Source organism: Peromyscus leucopus, chromosome 11, assembly GCF_004664715.2.
Source record: "Peromyscus leucopus breed LL Stock chromosome 11, UCI_PerLeu_2.1, whole genome shotgun sequence".
NCBI classification, from domain to species: Eukaryota; Metazoa; Chordata; class Mammalia; order Rodentia; family Cricetidae; genus Peromyscus; species Peromyscus leucopus.
The window spans coordinates 12,226,914-12,242,379 of NC_051072.1; the positions used below are offsets into that span (position 1 = coordinate 12,226,914).

Sequence of the window (15,466 nt, forward strand, 5' to 3'; positions counted from 1 at the left end):
CTCGTTAGCCCTTCAATGAGATGATGTCCTTTTCCTTCACAGAGTTCTTGCTCTTGAACGCAGTAGTTTTCAAGGGCTGCAATCTTTGGCTTCATAAGTCTGCCTGCTTTCCTGAATTATTTATTCAGAAAAATGTAATGTTTCCAGTTTGTATTTTCATTTCTTCCTAAAGCATGCTTTTCAAAAGGTTATGGCACCCACTATGTGGCAGCTTGTCCCCCATTTGGCTTATGTCCATTCTGAGTGAACTCTAAGGGAATTTTTATCTTTCTCTGCTGCTTCTTCCTCTTCCAGTCAGCTGTTGAGTTATATGGCCTGCCTGCATTGAGCAGGCAGGATCCTTTTTGTTTATTTGGGTGTTTTGTTTAGATTTTTTTAATTGCTGTTGTTTCTTTCTTTTTTATTTGTGTTGAGACAGTTTCTTACTATGTAGCTGGAGCTCACTCTGTAGGCCTCACTGGCATTGAACACATAAAGATATCCCTGCCTCAGTTTCCTGAGCACTAACATACAAAGTTGTACACCACCATGTCCAGCTAAGATTTTCTTTAAAAAGCCTAATAAAATAGTTTTGTTCCTTTATTTTCACTTTGATCATAAACTTTTTTAGGAACAAAAGTAGGAATCCCAAAAGGGAGACCTGATTTCTCAGAATAATGTTCTTTAAGTCTGAGTAGTAAATATTTACCTTTTTTTTGTAGCACATTAACAAACCATGTCATGATTTCACATGGTTTATCATTCTTAAGGTGTGTGTGTCAATTTAGATTGCTGAGAATGACTGTGTTTACTCTGACACTATTTCACATGTTTCTGTGACTCTTGTGCCTTAATGACACTAAGACTTAAAAGTATGTACTTTCAGTTAAGCAAATTATCTGTCTTCATGTGGCTGAGTCATATCTAATCTGTCGGAACATTGAATAAAACAAGCTGATTGTTCCTAAGTAAGAATAGAAGGAGCCAGAAGCTATGTTTCTCATTGTCCTATCTAGACTTCTAATTGTTTAACCCTATGCATTTTGCTTCTCTCTCTCTCTCTTTCTCTCTCTCTCTCTCTCTCTCTCTCTCTCTCTCTCTCTCTCTCTCTCTCTCTCTCTCCAGCTACTATTATCAATAAAGCTCTAGAGAAACAGTATTGAAGATATGATTATACACTTTATCTTAATTTTTAGAAAGAGTTTTCTGATATTGTTATATTTAAGCATCTGTTTGTCTGTGTCATGTCGTAGGTAGAACTCAGAGTTGGTAGAAACTGTGAAGTGACAGTCTCCTCAGGACACTCCTAATCAGTTTTAAAAGGCAAGGGTCTACATAGCCACCTGCAGTACACCTCCAAGTACATTTCTCAGATTAATAATTGCAGTAAAACTGGTTGCTTCAAAAGTCATACAACAAAGCAGACAAAGAAAGGACACCCTAAGTAAATCAGTTTCCAGGTCAAGAATCATCTAGGAACTGGATTTTTTTTTCATCTTAAAAAAGCACTCATTATTCCCTGTATATACTGAATTGAGATATCTGAAAAACAAAAACAAGAGAAAACAAACCACCACATCTCTACTATCATCTTTAGTGGCTAAACTGAAATGCAAATTGAGTTTCCAACATGGCAGTATCTTCCTATAAAGAAGAGCTATGCCCTGGGAGAAGTGGGACACAGAATGTTGACGTGGGGATGAGTGGAGAGATACAGTGAAGCTGGGAACATTGTGTTTCTGAAGTCTGATGAGGCTTCTATCCTGGTAGAACTACCCTAAGTACTGCACATGAAGAAATTAACCTGCATTGCCTAAAAAAATCGTAATGTTCTCCCCTGAAGCAGTTTTTTTGCAGACTGCTGTGTTTCTACCTCGCTACTTCTTTGCTTCTAATTCTATTAGTAGAGATAAGACCCAGGAGGTAACTAGAGGTGAAGAGCAATGTGTCATTCGTAAGAAGGTACACTAGACACCAAGAGAACCATTTTATTTTTTCTAATTTATATAGATAAAAATCCATGTCGGGATATTAAGATACTATAAGTGTAGAATAATGAAAATCATGTGGATGGAAATGAATCTACCAGAGCTAGGACACCAAGCAGAGAGTTTACGCTTAATAATGCAGCTTGTCAAGTTAGAAAGAATTCTAGCCTTTTTTTTTTTTTTGATTGAATGAATTATGGAACAAAATGTTGCCTAACTAAAATGAATGCAAAATGCTGACCTACCTTGGTTTATTGCAGAAAAGGTGTTAAAAGTTTTAAGGAGAGTATAGTTTCAGGGAATTTCCTATAAGTTCCCTTCGCTCCCTACGCAGGGCCAGAGGAAACACATTTTACCATCATGAAAAACAGATTTGGAAGAGGAAATCTGATACCCAAGTGATCACTTTTATGTAGACTCTAAGTTTAAATTGCCATTTTATTATGAAACTTGAATGTGGTATGACTAGTTGAATCTTTGAATGACATAACAATATGTAAATATTCTTAAAGTCAAAAGAAGGTTTACATTGTCATCATAAAGGTTACTGATAAAAGGAGCAATGGGGATATTATGGGCTTCACACCTTAGGAATTGTTTAGGTGCTCATCATCCTCCTGGGAACAAGACAGAAGAAACAAACCTATAATGCTCACATTAAAATTTACCAATAGAAAAATAGATTGTCATTAATGTCTTATTTGACCAGTATAGCCAAGAAAAAAAGATGCAAAGTGAAGAAAAGTCTTAAAATGGAGAGCCAACATCATTTAATTCCTGCACTTTGGGCCACTTTAATCTCAAAGTCTCTTGAATGAAGCAATGGCTGGGACCATTTGAGAAAGAACCACCTTTTACACACACACACACACACACACACACACACACACACACACACACACGATTAGTCTTTCCCATATCTCTGCATAGTAATCTGCAGTTCTATAGTAGTATGACTGTATACCAGAAAAATATAATAATCAGACATTTTGGCAATAGACTCTGGCTATGAAGGACCCTAATTATAAAAGAGCCCAATTGCTACTTAGTTCTCTAGGGGGAGCAGAACTCATGGAGCTTAAGTGATAAATGGAGTTTAACTCCAGTCTGTTCCATGCCTGTGCCTATTCTCTCCACCCCTTCCTACTGTATTCATTTTTTTAGTTCCAGAATTTATAATTGAAACAGACATGCTCAGTGCTGGTAGAATCTCCAAATAGCTTCCCTCATCCATAGAGCAAATGCTAATAAGGTGAGAAAGGTCAAGCACAATTCATCAGTATGGCTTCTCCCCAGAAAACACTAAACCAAAAATAATACTGAATTCCTATAGGGCTTACAATGATTAATGCTACCAACAAGGACTCAAAAGACATGGGGCTAGAGAACCTTAGATTCCCATTCAAATTTCCTGTTTGGCCTGTGGAGAAGACAGATGGATTTTGGATAATGACAATGGATTATCATAAACTTAACCAGGTGGTGACTCCAATTGTAGCAACTGTACCAGATGTGATTTCATTGCTAGAACAATTATCATATCCCCTGGTACCTGGCATAAGCTATTTATATAGAAAATGCATTTTTTTAGTACTGTGGGAAAATAACTAAGTTAGCAGTTTGCTTCTTGTTTGCAAAGCAAACAGAATAACCCTATTATCTTGTCATGGGAAGATTTTAAATCCCAAGTTTCTTATGATTATAAAATTCATAGGAATTCTGATCATGTTCCTTCATTAGACACAACAGTAGCCCATTACATAGATAATGTTTTGCTGATTGGATATAGAGAGCAAACGGTAGCATGTATTCTAGTCTTAAATTAGCTGTTTATCTGTGAATAGGATGTGAAATAAATCTGGTAGAAAGTCAAAAGCCTTCTTCTTCATCTCTAGTGTTCATCTCTAGTACTTCTTCATCTCTAGCATTTTGGAGCATGTTGAGATATTGCTGACACATGTGATCTTATCTGACAGAAATAGTGGCATGGAACCAACTCAGCTAGAAGAACATATTTCTCTTTGGGCTGTTATATTTCCCCACACAACAAGCTCCCATTTCTTTCTATTTGTTTGTTTGCTTCTTGTACGAATTTGAAATGTCTCCGAAAAACCACGGTTTGAAGTCTTGTTCTATGCTTGGTACACTTTGGGTAGGCTATGGAGCTTTTCTTGGTGGAACCTGGAAGATAAAAGTATTCTGTAGGGGTGGAACTTTTGAGGATCACACCAAATCAACAGGGTTGGGTCTGTGTTCTCTTTTTCCTGGTCAAACATGATGTAATCAGGCCCAGCTAAAAACTCCTGACTTCATGAACTTTGTCTGCTCTTCAATGTGGCCAGAGTCCTCTGCCATTCCTTGTCACCTACTGATGAGCTGAAAATCCCAGAAACCGTGGGTTAAAATAAATTCTGGGTTTCTTTGGGTACTTAGCTGACAATGATATTTAATAGTTAAGACAAGTTAGGGGCTGAACCAGAAGGTTTTAAAGCAACACAGTTTTTGTGATTGTTGTTTGTTTTTTGTTTTTGCTTTTATAAGTCATTCTGGACTGAGGGCATATTAATAGAGAAGATGCAATGATGCTTGAATATTCAATGGATTAAAAGAACTGGGAAGGACTCCTGTAGGTCCCTATGGGTAAACTGTATATTCACGAACCCTGAAGATTTTGGAACAAAGCCCTATTTCATCTATGAATATTTACTCTATTGTTGACAACGACTTATGATTTATACATTTACCTACAAAATAGCAAGCTATTGTGTAACTTGAGACATGGAAAAATTAACTGAGAATTTCATACATATGTTTAATGTATTTTGATCAACTCAATCCCCATATTTTACTTTCCAATTCCTCTCTTATACCCTACAACTTTTCTCTCTCTCTCTCAAACTCACAGAGTTCATTTAATGCAGCTCATAAGTGCTTGGGTTTAGGGCAGTCTGGTGGAGCATAATCTATTGAGGGGCTACATTCCTGAATAAAACTTGCTCTGACTCCCCCAGGAATCACCAACTACAAATAGTTTCTCAGTTAGAGGTAGAATTCATAATCATCTTCCGTATCCATGACCAGAATTTTGAACTGGCTTGATCTTGTGAAAGTATGATTCATTCAGTTATAGTTGCTGTGTGTTTTCGATTACAATAACCCTGTCACATCAAGTAAATACAGTTTTTCTGCAAATGTCCACTGCATTTGCTCTTACAATCTTTCTGTCTCCTCTTCTTCAATAATTCCAATGGTTAGTGGTATGGGGTGTGATGTAGATGGCCTGTTAAGAGATCAATGTTTCTATGTATTTTTTTCTCTGAAAATGTCCAGTTTCAATAGTATCATGATTCATGATTGGCATTATCAACCACAAAAAAAAAAGAAAACAAAACAAACAACAAAAAAAACAAAACAAAACAAAACATGACTATGACTGTATATGCCATAGGTCCTAGGACAGAATCTAATACTATCATTCCCCTAAATGTCCTCTGAGTTCCTTTTTTAAATAAAAAATAATGAAAAATTTTTAAAGATATAACTTGCAAATACATATATTACTGACATTTTGCAAGGAATTTTTAAACATTATTTTTAGTCATATATAATATGAATAATAATATCATTCACCCTCAGTTCTGAGTAAATAATAGTTTTCTTTTTTAAAAATATATTTTAACTATAATGCGATTATATCACTTTTCTTGATCCTTTATGCCCTACTAGTCCACCCCAGGCACTCTCCCTATAATTCTTCCTCCCATGACACCTCCTCCAAGTTGATAGCCTCTTTTTTATTATTATTATACAAACATACATACATTTGTGGTACATGTGAGTGTAAAAAACATTTTTATTGCTGTTGTCTGTGTGTATATGGTTTGAGAAATGATGGTTCTGCTTTGAACAATTTATAAGAGGGTTCATTCTTGAAAGAGGCTAATTCTTCTTTTCCAAGCAGTTATGAGTTGTCTGTAGTTCTCTGTCTAGAGGTAAGAATAAGTAAAGTGTCCCCCTTTCCACAGTAATTGTCCATCAATATTGTCATCATTCCAGTCTTGTTTACGCAGCTCTTCCGACTGTACCATGACATATTTCTGGATGTTCTCTTACATTCTTTCTACTCCCTCTTCTTCTGTGATGTTCCCTAACCATAGATGCAAGAGCTGTGAAGGAACTGTATCTGTTGGGTCTGGGCTCTGGAGAGTGTGTGGAGTTCTGCATTGTTCCCATTGTGGTTTTCTGTGACGGCCTCCATTCTATATATAGAGAGATAAGCTACACTTGTCCAAGAAAGATAGCTATACAGAAAGTGTGCTTCTGGGCTGTGGACTAAGTTTATATCTTTATAACCATAGATTAGTTCATCTCTCCTCTTTATCACAGAAGCTTTCTTTTTTCAGTAGATGGAAATTTACACAGAGATCCACAACTGTTGAACTACAGAAATGTGCTACTAGTCCATTTAATGTTTTTCATATGTGTGTTTTAAGGAGGAGCGTCTGGGATTGGATAAATAGTTGGCTGAAGACTAATTCTACCTTTCTCAGCAGCCAATGATTTCCTTGGCTCTTCATTTATGGGTGGGACTTTGTGAGATTTCACCTATCCATGTTTACATGCCTACTGGTGATATTATTTTACAGGTTTTGTTTTAGACAACTTTGTTAAGAGATTTCATATACAAAGCCTCCCTGTTCTTCAAAAAGATGTTATCTCAAAGCAGACATCCTGAGTCTCTACCTCTTATCATCTTTCTATCGTTAGTTTTGTTATGCTCCCTGAGCCTTGGGTGGTATGATTGCATTGTTGATGAATCCATTGGGATTCTACAAAACACAGTCAGTTGTTCTCTGCATTTTCATCAGTTGTGAATTTCTATAATAGTATTCACCTACTGCAAAAAGAAACTTCTCCGAGCAGAAGTGAAAGCAGCGTTTATCTTTAGATATAAGGATATGGGATTAGAATGTGGGTAAATTAAAATTTAGTTAGAAATTATAATGGTTTAGGAAAGTGGGAATAGTAGGTTATTCTTTAAAGTTCATGACATTTCTAGCTGTAAGTTGTTAGTTAGCTAGATTTAAAACACTGGCAGTGAATTCCCTCCTATTGAGAGAGTCCAAAGACCAATAAAACAGATGCTGGTTATACTTGAGATAAAAGTTTCTTGAGTGCACCATTGCAGATATCTTGTGGTCATTGCTGTGGTCCATAGGTTTTATATCTTGGTAGAACTAGTAAGTGTTTTCCTCCCTTGGCATCTTCTGAAACTAAGACAATGAATTATATGTGCATACACATGGACATATATTAATAGAATTATGAAACATGGCTCTTGAAGAAAGCGCTAGATGCCATGTTTCATATTATTATTAAATATGTTTATATGTGTATGCTTATATAATTATGTATGCAATATAACTATTTTAATAAATAGGAGAGGTTCTCTTATTGCTTTTTCAAAATCTTAATTTCTCTCTCCTTTTCTTTTGTGTTATCCTTTCTCTTCTTTTAATGTCCTGGCTCCTGTTGTTTCTGCTCTTTCCTCATTCACAGTATGTGTGACCTACTCCTCCTCCTCTCTGGAGATCCTTCAGCCCCCACCCCCACCCCATATACTTCATGTTTACTTGCCCATATTTTGTGATTACTCCAGGTTATACACACTTCCATCTAAAGATCTAGACCTATGCAGGACAAGTTAGAAAAAACATGCCATGTTTGTGTTTATGTCTGGGTCTGGGTCACCTCACCCTACATAATATTTTCCAGGTCATTCTATATAGAAATTTCCTTTTTTGTTACATTTAAATATAATTCCATTGTGAATATATACCACATTTTCACTATTCATTTATCAGTTGAAGGTTGTTTCAAAGGAAACTATTCTGAATAAAGTGGCAATCAATATAGCTGAAAAGTCCTTCTGTAGTATGGTATTGGATCTTTGGGGCATATGCCGAGAAGTATTATAGCTGGGTAATATGATAGTTCCACCTTTTGCTTTTGGAGAACTCTTCTCACTGATACCCACATTGACTTCACCCATTTGCAATATTCCCAACAGTGAAGACGAATTCACTTTTCTCTATATTCTTGTTGATGTAATCAACAGTCTTATTAAATAAGAAACACAGAAACAATGTAAAAGAGAAAGCCGAGAGGTCAGAGCTGAGAGCTAAAATCTCACCCTTCCGCCTGCGGTGTCCCAGCTTCCCGAAAGAGAGCTATATCCTGTCTGTTCGTTTTTTTTTTTATAGTATGTTGTTCTGCCTTCTCATTTGCAATATTCCCAACAGTGAAGACAAATTCACTTTTCTCTATATCCTCATCGGCATTTGTTATCAGTTATGGGACAATGTTCATTTTATCCAAGTATTTTACACAGTCTTTTGGGGAAATGGCTAATGTGTCTGTTCTTGTATGGAAGATCATTGTATCATATTAGGCACATGCATGACTTTGTTAAGTCTTCAGTTTACATGAAATTCTCTCTGTGCTAGTCCTCTAAACATGACCCTTTTGAGAACAATACTGATCACCTGTGCATCAAACGAACCATTTTATATTTCTGAAATTTGATACTTTAAAAAAATGGGTTTTCATTTTAGTGTGTACTAAAATATGGCTTCCTAAAATCAAAGTGTTCTTTGAAAACTCAAGGTTTATAAATACACATTGTGTTCTACATTTGCAAGAAAAAATATCATCTTTCAAGACTGAGCTCAGATTCTTTCATATCTGTGTATTCTTTCCTGAATTTCTCAATGTTCTGCATATAATCACATCCTTTCCTGTGCCAACACAATCCCTAAGGATATGTCTATTGTACTACTTACAAAAAATTATTAAATTTTGTCACTTGAGAAAAAAATTTCTAGTACAATGAAACATGATTATTTGAATTAAAACATGAGCTTTAAAATATCACCTAATTTTTAGTATCTTGGTTTTCTTATGTTTAAAATGAAGATCCTTCATAATTCTATTTTGAAGGTTATGCAAGTTTATCTATGGAAAGCAATTAAAACAGTGCCCAAAGGAAGCATTTAATAAATTTTACCTATTATAATTGCAACCTGGGGACCTTCATATTTCCATTTAACCCACACAAGACTTAGTACTGTCTCAGGTTATAATGCATTCTGCATTAAAAATATGTTGGAAAAAATGATGCATTTGAAAGCAGGGTCTACATGTGATTTAATTTTATGTATTTCTTTTAGAAAATACAAATTGAAGAAATACTGTCGGCTGCGGTCCATCCCAATTGTTAAAATGACAAATCAATAATTTCTGTGAGATTAAATGGTGAGTATTTTCTTGAAGAATATGCCCAGACTATGTCAAAACAGTTTAATAGGCATCCCGTTACTTTCACTGTCCAAATCCAAGTAATTATGTGTTAATGTGCATTTATTCAAAGCTCCTGATCTTATTATTTTCCTTTCTTGTTGCTTGTGCTTTAACTGATAAATTCCTAAAACATATTTTACAGAAAAAACAGAGACCTATATTATATTACAGAAAATAATATTTTACATATCCTGGGTATTTTATTAAATTAAATAGTTATTTTTGAGGAAAGGACTGCCATTATCATTGGATATTTGTCAATCTTATTTGAATAGAAATAAGCAAATATTAGTCATAAGCAATACCATAATATGATTTCCCTTAATTAGGTGCCAACCTCAGTATCTTCTAAAGTTGTAAACAGCAATATTTATGGCATGTAAGCCATGCCAGAAAATCACTTGACTAAATAGTGTGAGGCCATTTTAGGGTAAGACTGTATTAAACTCAGTATCTCCCCCAAATGCAGTTTTCAATGGAAGAAATCTGATAATTATGTTTTTATTTTATGTTGTTTCTAAAGAGAAGCAGAATCTCAAATTTGAGGCTTGTTGAAGCAGCCAGCAAACCACTGTACTTGGTATTTTTCAACTTTACATTTTTCTTATTCCTGAATCCTGTATTGTTCATACTAATTAACCTTTCTAAAAGCAGTCTCAAAGCCTTTTCTAGAAAGAGAAGGAATGTAAATATTTTTATGTTTGTTTACACATATGCATACAATGTCTTGAATTAATCTCTGCTGCCATAATTCTATTCCCAAAACCAAAAGCATCAACATAGAGTTAATTAAACTTTAATTAGTTTTCTTGGGAAAAAAAAAGAAATCTTGGCAACTGATGTTTCATTACATTACTAGTGAATCTTGGTATGAGAACCATGTATTCTTCGCACCTATTACAATGTGTAGTCACATACCCATAGAAAATGGTGATGTTTAGATGCAATAGATTAGAAATTAGACATAATCCTCATTAATCCAATTTATAAGTAATTTATCCTTCCATCAACTAGATGATTTCCATACTGTAGTTAAAATTCCAAAGATGAAGTTCTAAAATCCCAAGCAATAGTTTTCAAAACCTAATCCCTATATACATATCATTTTTATTGATTGGGGGTGGAATGATACTGTACCAAGAAAAATGCAAAAAAAAAAAAATCTTCACAAAAGTTTCTACCAATTTTTACTTTTATCCAGTTCTGGTAACTGAAGTCTATGCATCTGTCTCAGTCAAAAATGAAGAATATGATGGCCTCTTCATTCTTTTGATAAGAAATTTCAGGTGATGTCAGAAGGCAGAAGCAGAGCTCAAATAATGGATGTTTGTGGAGCAGGGTTGGAAAGCCATATTCTCCTGTTATTACCCTGAATTTCTAATTCTATCAAATAAATAAATAACACAATTGTAAAAAAAACTACATGAAATAATCATAACCTAAAATATTTATATTAACTGTTAGGCTTATGTGATAAGATTGCGGGATCATATAAACATAAGCTTTGTGTACTACCCTCAGAGACTTAGGCATTCTATAGGTACAACCTCCAAAGTGTCTGAGAGTTTTCTTGTCATTATTGCATTATTGTACTCACTGAGAGTAACCTGTTTTGATTGTGACTCTTTGGGCTTCAGTGACTTTCTGCCTGTTTTGTCTATCTTTTGTGTTCTACTCAGTTTATGGGGTTTCAGAATGCTTACCTTAAATAATGATCAAATATGATTATTTATACAGTTAGTTCCAAGTTATTTCATTGCTATTATTGCAACTTCTGTTTGTAGATTTACTTCAAAATAAGTTAATGTCTTTCTATCAACAGATTGCAGTAAATACATTAGTGTATTTACATACGTGGGTGCATGTGTGCGTGTGGGGTATGTATAGTAGTAATAATCAAAGAAAAAAGATCAAAAGGTTGAGAATTAGGGGCAATATGGAGAGTTGGGGAACTAATGTAACTATATCTTAATAATAGTTATTTTTTACAAAAAAATTCACATAATCGAAGTAAAGTAATTACTTTCTGATGGGAATAGCTTTTTGTTGTTGTTTTTCATAAAAACATACATTCTATATATTCTGAAATCGGTCACATTGCAACAAACAAAATATAAGCAAAATTATTTATGCAGGTAAAAGTATCCTGTATAGATTCTCCAAACTCCTAAATGATTACTTCTTCAAAGATTTAACTGAACTAAAACATAAAGTGGTAAAAATTAATGTACAGTGCTATCCAGATGTTATAGATATAACCATGGTCTATTGAAGGAAATATGGTGGTCAAGAGAAGGAATCTCTGGCCTAGGTGAGGACCTAATATTCCAGTTTTTCTGTTCAATCACTTCATTAAAGGACTTCCAACTACCCCTCAGGAACAGAGAACATCAGTAGGAAGAAAGGTACACTCACCATAAGGCATGCTGAAGAGATATGTAGGGTAATTCCTGTCCACTAGCATAGTGTCCATAAGTCAGTCTGAGGATACATGAGTTTGGGCTGGGCTTTCCCACTTTCCTCAGAAGGTTAGATTAATTTTCCTTTGTCATTTTCAGCCCTTTCTTGCCAGTGCTGACAAGAACTTAAACATGCTGGCTCTCATACCTATGACTTCCTCACTTTTCACTGCATCCCCCTTCTCATCATGTGACGGTTGCCATGTGGCAGACATCCATGTCAGGAGCTCAAAAGACATGCTACTTTATTCTTTGTTTGCTTTGTTAATTAATTAACTAATTATTATTTTTAGTTTCTTCTCCAGTCTTCTCTTCTATGCACCTATACAGCTGCTGATATTTGTCTGCCTTTGGGTGTTTTTCTTTTAAATGCTAATAAAATTGTAACTGTACTAAAAAAAAAAAAAAAAAAAAAAGGTAAAAAAATAAGTGTGCTGTGCCAGCCAGCGAGAGCCAGCTAAACTGGTATGTTGCCAAATACAGTGACCTGAAGCTTTATCCTTAGAACCTACAAGGTGAACAGAGACAGTAGACTCACCCAACCCTTCCTTTGACCCCATACCCACACTATATGGCATTTGTACTCGGAAAGGTATACACATACAATAAATAAATAAGTAAGTAAATAAATAAATAATACATTCAAGAGAACTGTTGGTGAAACATGAGCAAGACAAAACCAACATATTAGAAATAAACTCTATGTAGTATGTCACATTTTAAAGGGAAAGGAGTAGGGACACATCACAAAAGGAAGGACTATCTGATCAACATATAGTATTTATGCTTGGACATTTGTCCTTGAGTCTGGAAATGGACAACAATTACAGCCTGCCTGTCAGCAGTAATACACTATCCCTAATACTTTTAAAGTAATTTAAGCATTTAAAATTCTTGTCATCAAAAATGGAAACAAAATATAGACTATTTTTATCAAAACAATAGATGAACTGGAAAATAGGAGTAAAAAGGGGTAAAGGGATATTGCAAGGTTTATGGAGGCCAGACTCAGGAAGAGAAACCAAGTCTGTTGCATTTCAATTACAGTGGTCTAGTCACTGGTTTGTTCAACTCTTGTGCAAAACATCCATCTGCAATACATAATTCATACCCCCAACTCCCATCCTATCAAATTGTTGTAAAAATAAATACAACATTACCTTTCCCACATATTGAGGTTCGGAGCCCATGTATTCTTCCAGCACAAAAAACTGATTCCATACCCAGCCACGTTTAACCCGTTGGAAATGGGATCGTCTCCCCTGAAGGTGGATAACATTTTCTTTTGGTTGTGTGGCTAAAGTCTGTTGTGGCTGTGACTGAAGTGGTGTTAGGAGACCTCCATCAAACAGGATCCAGAGAAGCAGACATAAAGAGTTCCTTGTAAGCATTGGCAAAGGCTTTCTCCCACAGTAGAGTAATAAATACTCCAGTACTTAATGTAGAGTCGTGGGATCCAGGGTTGAGATGTCTGTGGCTGTGACCACTGAGCTTTCCGTTTTAATGAAGAGATAGTAATTCACACATTGATGCTCTGGAGGCCTCTGCTTTATTACATTCCATCTAAAGAGACCTATAAAATAGATAAACATACATCAAGTTCATAAAACTTCATTGTGACTTTCATAGAAACTATCATTACATCGACTATTGTTGAACAAAACATGATTAATTGATGAGTGGCTCATCCTCTTCAACCTGTTAGTTTAGATTAATTACCCCAAGTTTTATACATACTTAAATATTATCAATTACAATGAAGCATAGTATATATTATTGACAAAAGAAGTATACATTTCTACTTAATGATCACCCTAAAGAGGAAATAAATTAATATTGTACAGGTGGATTATCGAGTTAGAGTAGCATTTTTAGTTCATCGTGCTTAGGTATTATTGTTTCTGTACAGCTATCCTGTGCATTTTAAGCATCTCAACTCTTTATCTAGTATTTAATAGACAATGGCACATCTCCTCTCATCCCAAGTAATGCTAATGGAATGGGTCTCCAACTGTTCACAAATATGTTCTGATCAGAGTTAAATAGACCAAGGTGGAGAACAAACACTTTGGACAAGAAAAAGACAAGAAATAATTTTTAATCATTCTCCTGAAGGTAGAAAATTGAAAATATTATACCATTGAGCTTGAAGATGATTAAATAGAAAAGAAAGATCTCATAACAATGGAAATGACTGCTGTGGGATAATGATTTTGTACACTGGTTTAATGAAACGCTGATTGGCCAGTAGCTAGGCAGGAAGTATAGGCAGGATAAGCAGACAAGGAGAATTCTGGGAAGACCAAGGCTGAGTCAGGAGATACCAGGCTGCCGTCCAGGGACCACCAGGTAATGGCACACAGGTAAAGTCACAGAACATGTGGCAACACATAGATTAACAGTAATAGCCTGAGTTTAAGTGTAAAAGTTTGTCAGTAGTAAGCTTGAGCTAATGGTCAAGCAGTTTCAATTAATATACGACTCTGTGTGTTTACTTGGGTCTGAGGTGCTGTGGGACCACGGGGCCGCAGGAACCAGTGGGCTACAAATGACCAATAGAAAGTCAAACATTAAGAGATTTTTTTTACAAAGTACAGCAAAAACAACACATGAGAATTTATTCAATATATGGTGTGCTAGAGGAGAAAGAAATGGTGTCCTGTTAAATAAAAGGTCTACTATGTTTCAAGTGAAAGGAGCTTGAAACATTTTTCTCATAATAAGAATTTCAAAGGATAAGAAATGCTCAGTAAATAAAATGTCCACTGCTCAAGAATGAGGACCTGTGTCTATGTCACCAAAACCTTCAGAGAAGCTATTGTGGCATCTCTGTCCTGTAACCTCAGCATAAGAAAAAAAGCAGGGGTATAGGCAGGTACATTCCAGGGGCTCCCTGCACAGAAAATGTAAATGAAATTGGAAGTCCTAGGCTTTTTGCATGTGCATACATAGAGCACACACACACACACACACACATACACACACACACACACACACTGTATCAAAATAAAGAAAAATAAATATATTATGCATTTTAATATAATAACATTTGCCTAATTGCAACATATAAGCATTGGTATTAAGGAAGACACAATCCTTTGCCTTGCTTAAGGCAGAAAGAAGAGGCAAATGAACAGAAAATTAAATAAAACAGACCAAATTATATCAATGTGAAAATACATAGAACACATTCTGAAGACAAGAGGTAAAAATATAGCAGTAGTTCTGTATTTTGTAACAGAATATTTGGCTTGGCCAGGGTAGTTTTGCATTATTTGCTAATTATAATATATGGATATATATTAAGTAATGTGTGTGTATGTGTGTGTGTGTGTGTGTGTGTGTGTGTGTAGACAGAGAGAGATGATTTTGTCACCCAGTCGACTTTAATTCAGCCCCAAACTTACTCAATTATTAATCATTTCACACTGTCAAAAATGTTATTCAGAAATGCTCTAAACATTTGATGTGGGAGTATATTACCATGAGTGAGATAAGACATGAGGTAGGCAGTGGATAAGAGATCTCCTCTGAGTGTATTCTTTATCAGCACTTCTGTCAGCATAAATTGAGGCAGGATGCATCCTTTTGCTGTAATTTCTTTATGATTCTGACTTTTTGGTCTGACAAATTCAAAATAATTTTATAACCTCTTTCAGTTCTAGACAACATAATGTTTAT

The 15,466-nt window shown here is 35.2% G+C and overlaps 1 protein-coding gene across 3 annotated transcripts in view; it reads right to left on the reverse strand.

Moving 5' to 3' along the window:
* Positions 1-15,466, reverse strand: part of Cdh12 (cadherin 12) — a 1,003,328-nt gene that overhangs the window by 278,095 nt on the left and 709,767 nt on the right. For all 3 annotated transcript variants that reach the window (XM_028868191.2, XM_028868192.2, XM_028868193.2), the window contains one exon: positions 12,946-13,358. In XM_028868191.2, coding sequence (XP_028724024.1) covers positions 12,946-13,176 — 231 coding nt within the window. In that variant the 5' untranslated portion in view covers positions 13,177-13,358. The remainder of the gene's footprint in view (positions 1-12,945; positions 13,359-15,466) is intronic.